The sequence below is a fragment of the Hibiscus syriacus genome, unplaced genomic scaffold, assembly GCF_006381635.1.
Source record: "Hibiscus syriacus cultivar Baekdansim isolate YM2019G1 unplaced genomic scaffold, ASM638163v2 tig00110548_pilon, whole genome shotgun sequence".
NCBI lineage: Eukaryota > Viridiplantae > Streptophyta > Magnoliopsida > Malvales > Malvaceae > Hibiscus > Hibiscus syriacus.
Genome location: NW_024062775.1, coordinates 1,791,470 through 1,801,752, shown reverse-complemented (window position 1 = coordinate 1,801,752; position 10,283 = coordinate 1,791,470). Strand labels below are relative to the sequence as shown.

The 10,283-nt window shown below is 31.4% G+C and overlaps 1 protein-coding gene across 2 annotated transcripts; it reads left to right on the top strand.

Annotated features, from left to right (window-relative positions):
- Positions 1-4,734: 4,734 nt before the first annotated feature.
- Positions 4,735-9,942, top strand: LOC120130478 (transcription factor TGA1-like). Of its 2 annotated transcripts, none has more exons than XM_039147715.1 (9): positions 4,735-4,967; positions 6,765-6,997; positions 7,089-7,163; positions 7,422-7,481; positions 7,577-7,654; positions 7,757-7,820; positions 8,213-8,484; positions 8,854-9,081; positions 9,523-9,942. In XM_039147715.1, exons 2-9 carry the CDS (start codon positions 6,839-6,841, stop codon positions 9,673-9,675), a joined length of 1,089 nt encoding a protein of 362 aa, XP_039003646.1. In that variant the 5' UTR covers positions 4,735-4,967; positions 6,765-6,838; the 3' UTR covers positions 9,676-9,942. The 2 variants fall into 2 exon arrangements, with proteins under 2 accessions (XP_039003646.1, XP_039003645.1); XM_039147714.1 differs by having other exon boundaries at positions 7,754-7,820.
- Positions 9,943-10,283: the final 341 nt, after the last annotated feature.

Sequence of the window (10,283 nt, the reverse complement as noted above, 5' to 3'; positions counted from 1 at the left end):
GATTGCCCAAACCTCTTCCAGAGAAAATGAAGCTTCAATAGAAGCAATTGTGACAGGATTTTAACACTTTCAGATGCCCTCAAAACTCAACACTGGGATGGTGGGCACTTCATTGTACATTGCATGAAAATAACTTTCAAACGCAGCAGCGACGAGATCCTGGTTTGACAAAGAAACATTGCCCATTTGAATTGAGTTGATGTGGTTCTTCTTGTTCCGAATTGAAGCTGTTAAATGAAAAAAAAATTATGTTCTTATCACCTTCGACGAACCATTTCAACCTTGATTTTTGTAATCACTCTTTCTTCATTCCTGAACTTTTTTCTTAAGGACGATTTTAACGAACTGATCTCTGTTCGACTTGCATATTTAACTTTTTTTTAATTATGAATTTCATCAATTTATTATATAAAAGTTGATAAATTAATCTTTCTACTTTAATTAATAAGATACTATTTTTTTTGAATTAATCACTGGTATTCGATCTATTGACCGACTAATCCAGATCGGATATTACAGAGGCGAGGGCGACCCTCCCAACCCAATTTTCTCCATTCACAAATGCCAAGATTCGAACCCCTGACATTGCATTACTGATTTAGTTGTTGTCAAAATGTAAACTTGTGTTACTGATTGATTCGAATATTTTCTACCCTGCTGCCTAACTTATAGTATATCATCCGAATTGTTCTTTCATTTTCGTAAAATTATTGCTTTGCTTTATAAACAAATATTTTTTGGTCAATTTTTAGTATTGGTTTTTATATTATATATAAGCAATATATTTTATTTGTATACTCTTAATTATTTTTCATTATTGTATATTATGAGTTATGAATTCATTAATCTCCCGACTTAAACAATAAACTGATAATGTGATTAAATTAAATGAACTTTAAATAATTAAATCGAAGAACATGAATTAAGTTTATAACAAAAAATTAAGAAATATATGGACTAAATTCATAATATACTTACAATACAAGGATCAACATAAAATAAGGGTTTATAGATTTTTTTTAATTGACAAATAGTATTTTAAATTAGTATATTTATTTTTTGTCCATAATTAGTGTATTTATTATTATTCAAATTTAATATTAAAATATTTTATCAAACTAAAAATACACTTTGTATTCATATTTAATTTCATGTTTAATATGGTTTAGACTATATTTAGTTTTGAATCCATTTAGTAATTTCAGTTATTAAAAAAGTATTATTCTCTTAGAGTTCTTGAGTTCGAATAACTGTATTTATATGATATGTCTATGTTGTCCACGGTTAAGAAAGAATATGAATAGATATTTACCTTATAATTACTTAATTTTTTTTATGAAATAAAAGGTCGAAACTTTCTCATTTAATCAGATATATTTAATCAAATAAAACTTTTGAAATACTTTGCGTACAGACTTTGAATCAAGTAAAGTTGTCTTGAAATAGAAAAGTTTTTAAAAAGTAATTTATATGTTTTATGAAGCAAAAGAAAAGGACATTGCTTTTCCAACTGAAAGTTTGTAGAATCAAAGACCAGATTCTTGTCCTACTTGTATGCTTTTTTAATTTGAAATAGACAACATTCTGATTCCAAATCCTCCTCTAAAAATGTTATCAACTTTCTTCGACATGACATAAAAATATTGGTGCTTGGTGCTTGCTAAATTCGAGCCTTTGATTCTGATGGAAAACAATAACATAATCATTTGGTGACAATAAAATGAAACATGCACCGTAGAATTTGGAAATATTTTTTTTTTATAATTTTCGATACATTAATTTGCCTCTGAATATTTAAAAATTTATTAAAAATAATACTTTTAATTCAGTTTATTTCATTCACAATAATATTAGTATTAAAAAATTAATTTATTAAAAAATTTAATATTTTATTTTATTAAATAGAATAATAATTGGTACATCTAAAAATAACTATCGGTTATCTTACACTTATTTAAAGATATTGCGATTTATGTATGAGATAAGACTTACATCGTTTAGATTCTTAATATCTACGAACTTTATACTTTTATTTATATCACACTAATAAGTGAATTTTATTTGTCTTTTCCGACCGACGACGAAAGTCAAAGTTCTGGTCGCCAACGGTATTCACTCCCCATTGTCGGAGACGGAAATTCAAAATATTTATCAAGGGTACGATGTTTCATAAATATTTTGTTTCCATTATTAGTGATCAAAGAGTAAGTATTTCCGATCTGTACTCGAGTAGGTGTCTCTAGATAGACACGATAAGATATCTATTTGGATAAATTCTATATTTAGTCACCAATCTATTATTTTGGTTATGTTTTGGTCAGTAAACTATTTTCTCAAAATCGTCACTAACATTATGTTTTGATTTCATTTTGATCATCGGTCACTAAAAAATCAACGGTTATATTAACATGTAACCATAAGATAATATCAAGTGACTCATGTCATCATTGAAAAATGCCATATCAACAATCATGTTAATTTTTAATGGCGGCTGATCAAAATTAAACGAAAATACAAACTTAGTGATTATTTTTTAAAGATAAACGATCGAAATGAAACTAAAATGATATTTAAGTGATTAAACATGTAGTTTATGTTATTTATTTTGTGATAGTGTTGCGAGATTAAACGTTTTAAAAAAGTATTCTTATCATATACATCAATCTTTAATTACTATCTTATTAAGTTTTCAATTATTTATTACTTTAAAAAAATTAATAATTAGATTGAATTTAAACAAGAACTGTGAATATCTTAAGTTGTCGTAACAATAATAATAATAAAGATTAAGAAGAAACATTCTACATACATACTTATTATTTTATAAACTATATATTACGTATCTAATTTATCGCAATATAAACAGAATGCCATCCTACTTTACATCCAAATATTTCAAATATTAATATTTATTATTTTTAATATAATCATATTAAATTAATTAATTAAATTAAGGCATAAAGCCCTCAAAATTTTAATATTAGTTAAGTTTTAATTTTTTTTCACTCAATTAAATCCTCAATCCAAAAAAAATTAATTAATTTTTTAAAACCAAAAGTTGAATCGATTAGATCTTTTGATCATTTTAGAGCTTCAATTATTAATATTTTTTAAGGCATTTCTATCAAATGACATGTTGTGGTTATGCTATGTGGAATCTGTTGATTTTTAAAGAAAGTTTTTAAAAAATGTTATTGAAGTTTTAAAATAATTTTAAGAAAATCTAAAATATTAAAAAGTTAATATATTTTTAAAAATATCATTCAATAATATCATGATGTGATATGTGGTATCAATTGATATAAAAAAATTGTTAGATTTAACTATTAACGTTAATCAAATAAATGAATTGATAAAATTTTAAAATATAATAATTTAATTAGGTAACATCTAATTAAAAAAATAAAAAATAGGGTAATGGAGTTCTATTATGTTATCAGCATATGTTTTTAATTGTTTGAGCAAGGTTCAAATTTTTTTTTTTTTGTTCTCTAGGTAAAAGAAAATGACAAGTTTTAAAAGTTTAATTTTATCACCTTATAGAATCTGAGCTAGGGCTGTAAACGAGTAGAGTCGAGCTCGAGTATTGTTGAACTCGACTCGACTCGAAAACTCATGAGCAAAAAATTAATAAGCTCAGTTCGAACTCGAAATATAATATTGAAACTCGACTCGAACTCGAAAAAGATCGAACTCAAAAAAATTCAGAAACTCAATTGAAGCTCGAGACTTGAGCTCGATTCAAGCTCGAACTCGATTCAAGCTCGAACTCGATTCAAGCTCGAACTCAAACTTGAATTTGAACTTACAAAATTCTTATATTACATTTAAAAATATATTTTTAAAAAATTTATAATTATCAATAATGTATTTTTAATATATTTTTAATAATGTAATTTTAAAAAATCTAAAATTATAATATAACATTTTTTCGAGCAGCTCGTGAGCTTTACGAGTCGAGTATTAAGTAGCTCGTTTTAATTCGTTAAGAATTCGAGTCGAGTTCGAGCTCGAGTCGAATTCATTCGATTAGAGTATTGATAGAGCTTTGACCGAATCGATATCGAGTAACTCGTGATCTGTCTCGTCTCATTTACTACCATAATTTCCAATTCCAAATAAACTCCGAATTATTACTCGAATAAATATTCTTTTATGGTACATGCCTATCCCCGAATTTCTCCATGGAATAGCCGTTACCATGCCACTGCCAAAAGCATCACATCAAACCAAATATGATGCTGGTTTAACTCACGCGCCATGATAGCTGGTTTGAGCCACGCGTTAACTCATTATCCCGCGAAACACATTTATTCGCCTTCGCCTTTCACATTCTCCACCTTTGTCCCCTTCCTCGCCCAGGCTCTTAGATAGCGCTTAAACCTCACTCTCCTCCTTGCCAAGTATATCAACTTTCCATTGAAGACGAAAAGAGTGAAAAAAAAGGGAATTCCGTCGGAAAATGACGTGAGATATCAATATCTGCAGGAGGGGTGTGAGTAGGTTAAGAGGAAATGGAGCGTAGGATAAGACGCCACCTGTGCGCACATAGCTATAGTGGAAAGATAGCATTTTTTTATGTATAAAATACATAATAGTTGATAAATAAATTTGTTTAATGATAATGCTGTTGAGTCCGTGTAGAGTGTAGATAACGATAACACGAATACAAAAATACAAAGGTGATAGTTTAAAAAAAAAGGAAAATTATACGAAAAAATACAAAGTATTTGATGCAAAAACATTTTAAAATCAAATATAAAAAAAGAAAAAGATTGCGGAACAGTGAAAGGGGTGTATTAAGGTGTGGTGTTCTCACTGAGACTGATGATAGGAATAATGGGACTGAGTGCGATTTCGGATTGAAGAAGAAGCCATTGCTTGTTAAAGTTTCAACATTTTTTTGCTGTTTTTGGTCCTATAATTTTAGCGGGAAACTTGTTCTAACGACCCTTTCAACGAAAAAGGTTGGGTTTTTTTTCCTTGTTTATTCTCTCTTTTTTGAAAGATTTTGGTGGGTGTTTGGTTTCCGGGAAAGCAAGGGAGAAAACCATTGGGAAAACATGATATCTAAAAGCTGGTTAAATATGATTTTGGTCCTATAATTTGAGTTTTGCTATGCTATTTTAGTTTTTCTATAAGATGGAAATTATGAAAAGTATTGATTTATTTTTAATTTTGATTTTTTTGTTTACGAAAATAGAATTTTTCTGTGAAACAAGTTGTTGGGAAGCAATTTTTGGGCTAATTTGATCATTTATGGGTTTAGCGTTTAATGGTTGGCCATGCATCTTTTGATCTATTTTATCTATATTGAATGAAATATTGGCTATTAGAGTTAATGATTTACTCTTTTCATATTTGACTTTCTGGAGTTATTGAATGTCTCAAATATATGTTCTGAAAATCCTCTTGATCATATTCGTATTCGTATGTATAATTTATTTATTTATTTAGGGTTTTCTTTGAACTCTACTTGTATTTTTATTGAACCTGTGGCGATTTCATTAGATTTGGAATTGTTTTCAGTGCCATCCTATCTAATTCTGAAGCAGAAGAATCTGTTTTCTTTCTGCAAGTTTTGTTCTGTGCATAATAGGAAAGTTCCAGTGGAAGAAAATCTTTGCTAGTTTTGATGGTAATGGAGAATTTTAGGACTAAGAATTGGTCCACCATGAACACTAGAGAAAAGTTAACAGTGAGCTCCAATAATGGCAACAGTTTACATCTTAAGACATAAAGTGGATAGAGGAGAATCATAATTGGTTTTCAATCTTTTCTTACACTTGGACTCAAATAAATCTGTGTAGAGGAGAGAGCACTAAATTCAAGTTGATTCTGCATAATTGATTGCTTCTTAGTGGGATCGTAAATGGGATGGGGAAGCATAAAAAGATGTGATGGTTCATGCTTGATGCTTTACTAACTATTTACTATAATCTACGACCGCCGTGCAGTGCATTCACCACTGTTGCCGGTGCTACTATGCAGCATAGACTTATCTTCGTTAACTGCTAAGCTTCTATAATGTCTGGAATAGAGGGAACTTTAACTTCATGATAGCAAAATTAACGGAAAGGGGAAAGAAGTTAAGAAGAAAAGATTGCAGGAGCTTGCAGAAGAACCAGGGTCGTGATTGTTCAAGCTGTTATACTTGCATAGGAGCTTGTAAATGATTCTTTTGAATTGAAGTTTAAACTGAAAATCAAAGTTTAGATTAGAGCGATTCTTTTCTTTCTATTTCTCGGTAGCGTTTACTTCTTTCTCCTTTGTTCTTACAGTTGAGAAATACGTTTCTTGTGTACTCTTGCAAATTTACTGTTTTTTTTCCTCTATAAGATGTTTGTTGAGTTCTTTAACTAAACTTCGGTGGTGTCGTTGAAGAGGTAACCGAGACTGGTTATACTCTCTTTGATGGCTTCATTCTATCCGTAAAATCTTGCAAATTTACCATTTCTCTTCCAACTTTTATATATGGAGTGGTTCTGTATTTTAGTCAAAGCTGTCAATATACATTAATTTTAGCAGTATATCTAATGTTTTGTGTAAAAGCTAATCACAGAGATGCTGCATATTTTAGGACAACCCCAATCAGATACTCTTGCATCAGTTTTCTTCTTTAGTTAAACATCTTGATTTATTGATGGGCGATTCTCAATTGAAAATATCGTATCTGATTAGCTTTTATAATTATGTTCTTTGTTGCTTGTTCATGTTGTTCTTCTCCTCAAGCTTATACATTTCGATGTACTGTTTCCTTACAGACTTTAAGCTCTCAAATGCCTACAATATCAATTTAACTTGTACAAACGCCTCCTCTATTATCAGTTGAGGAAGTATGGACTTCCCGTCCACCCAGTTTGTGCCTTCCAGAACCATGGGTACCTATGAACCTATCCACCAGATTGGGATGTGGGGAGAAAATTTAAAGGGTATTGGCAGTCCAAATATATCTCCATCAGTGATTGTCGATGTGGCTAATAAACTAGAAAACGAGGTACAGATTTTGAAAATATTGTTCTTTGCTCAGTATCAAATCACATATATCCTATTTTGGAGACAAGTAACATTTTATTTGAATTTTTCAGTCAGAGACTACTTCACATGAATTGCTGGCACCTTCTAGCAAGTATGACCAAGAAGCAAGTAAACCTTTTGATAAGGTACCTGTGAATTGTATGCGATGGTGATTATTTATTTCTTTTCTCATATTAATGGACATAAATATTGTCTGGATCATACTGTATGATATTGGATCATATTAAGGTACCTTCTTGTCATGTCAATGATGACCCAGGCATGCAGATGGTCTTAACAAATCTAAATTTAAATGGAAAAATATGCGTTCCTCAAAGCACTTTGAGCATTTTACCTTAAATAGAGCTAATCTGCTTTGTGCATTTTACCTTTAATATCTATAGATACAAAGACGTCTTGCGCAAAACCGTGAGGCCGCTCGTAAAAGTCGTTTGCGGAAAAAGGTAAGATAAAGATAAATATGGATTTGCACTGTAATAGGTTACCAGAAGGCAACATTCAATCTTTTTTAAGGACTTGATTTTGCATCATCTTTCAGGCATATGTTCAACAATTAGAAAATAGTCGCTTAAAGTTGATTCAATTGGAGCAAGAGCTTCAACGAGCAAGGCAACAGGTTTGAAGCAGATTAATATCATATCTATTTTCATTTTCTATTTGTTTTTTTGTCATTGTTGAACTCTTTAAAGCAACTTGATAAATAAAACTTTTACAGCAGGGTCTTTCTGCTGGTGGTGCAATAGAAGTTGGTCATCTTGGAATTTCTGGTGCAGTAAACTCAGGTTTGTTTGTTAAAATGCTTTCAGTTATCACTACTACTTTTAATCTTATGTTTTAAATATTTTTCTTGTTGAATTTTTATATGATATTTCAGTTGTTTTGTTATTTGACATTTCGGAATGCATTAATGCTTGTAACTTGATCTTGCAAGCCGTGCCTTATTAGTTATTTATAGTTCTATAAAGGCATTTTTAATGTCTTCAATATTGACAGTTGGTCTGTAATTGGCAGACCACATTGAAAATGTTTTGGTATTATATGAAGTTCCATTGCATCTGATGTGTTAAATGCCATCTTTCTGCAATAATTCCCTTTGGCATCATTTTCTTCTGGTTCTTAGTTGATTTCGTTCTTTAATGTTATTCAATGATTAGCCCATCTGAGGATTCTGCAGGGATTGCTGCATTCGAGATGGGATACGAACGTTGGATGGAAGAACAAAATAAACAAATATGTGACCTCAGAATTGCTTTGGATGCCCAGATAAGTGATATAGAGCTTCACATACTTGTGGAAAGCGGCATGAGCCACTATTTGGAACTGTTCCGCATGAAATCAAGCGTTGCGAAGGCTGATGTTTTCTATGTGATGTCTGGTACGTGGAAAACAACAGCAGAGCGATTTTTCTCATGGATTGGAGGGTTTCGGCCTTCTGAACTTCTTAAGGTGATGCATTATTTAGTTTAATTAACTTCTTAAGGTGATTCCTGTTCTAGGTCTTTTGAGGGGAAGAGAACCTATAGCACAGTATCTAACTGCAAATCCTTTCCGCTTGGTCTTTTTACTCACATGGTTACAGCTCAATCAATGGTACTTTAACCCATGTTACTCAAACTCGGATGCAAGTATTGGGTACAAGAATTTGTCCCATGAGTATGTTTGGTTCTTTTAAAAATTTTCATGTATTCGAAGGATCATATCTTATATCCATGTTGCTTGAAGGGCATAGTTTCTTGTGTTTTTCACCGGAATTCTGGTCCAAGCTCTATTGCCAAATGTGGAATCATTTTTTGTGTGATTATATTTTGATTACAGGTGCTAGTGCCTCAAATAGACCCCTTGACAGACCACCAAATTTTGGAAGTTTGTAATTTGAAACAATCATGTCAGCAAGCTGAAGACGCCCTTTCGCAAGGCATGGAGAAACTCCAGGAAACTGTGTCTGCAACTTTAGCATCGGGTCAAATGGGTCAAGGTACTTACCTTCCTCAGGTGGCTATGGCAATGGAGAAGTTAGAAGCTCTTGTCAACTTTGTGAACCAGGTAATGATATACAATCATCCTGCGGTCTCATAGGTTTAATTCAAGAACTTAACACTATTTTTGGTTTTTTTTTTCCTTGCATATGCTCTTCTCATCATTGTTATTATACCTGTAAAGCTGTAACTAACACTTGGGTCTGACACTATTAAGATATGTGTACGGAAGTATGAATGAACAATCCTCTGAATATGAAAAACAGAAAAATTCAATGTTTTTAAATCATCCGGTATAAGCACAACATGGTCCTATTCCATGTCACCTTGACTTGGGGTGTGTTTTGTTAATAGATGTCAAATATAAATACTTAAAGAGAAAAACAAGAGTTCGAATAATATAAATCTTGTTTACTAGAATCCTTGGTGATGTTTTATATACGAGAAACAAGATATCTGGGTGATGTTTCAAAGTTTCAACTAACGTCTGATATTTTTATATATGCAGGCCGACCACCTACGTAAAGAAACACTACAGCAGATGTCTTCCATCCTAACTACTCGACAAGCAGCTAGAGGCTTACTTGCTTTGGGAGAATACATCCAACGTCTTCAAGCTTTGAGTACAGTTTGGGCTAATCGTTCTCATGAACCGGCCTAGCCTTACGGTAGAAAACATTAGATGATCACTGCAAGAACTGTTCTTCTGGCAAACAGAGACGGCGTTTGGTAAATGCCATTATAAAGATAAGTAACATCAATTTATGCAGCCCACAATTTTTTTGAAGCAGTTTATGTTAATTTTACATGGGTAAGATTGAGATCAAAACGATTTTTAGTATGCTATGTTGTACATTACATATAATCTTGAAGGTGTGTATATACATACAGATATATATATATATATATATAGGTTCAACATTTGAGTGATATATTGCAGTTGAAATTTCTATGTAAATTTTGTGGAAATGTTGTATCTATACTATGAACATGGCCAATGAGTAATTGTCAAAAGTTGCCCATGTAATGTAATGGTACATTCATTGTTAACAAAACTTCACTAATTCATTGGCTCTTAAAATGCTTCCGCTCTGAAAAAGCACAATATTTTGTTTTCATTCTAGTGCATGGCCAAGAGTTTTCTTAGTCTCCAGGCACTTAGCCGGAATCCAATTAATATTAATCAAAGCTTACATTGCATTCTATAGGAGGATGGAAGTTGTTTTGTGTTACTCGTACTCGATCATCTTCTGCTTCTTTCACTGGTAT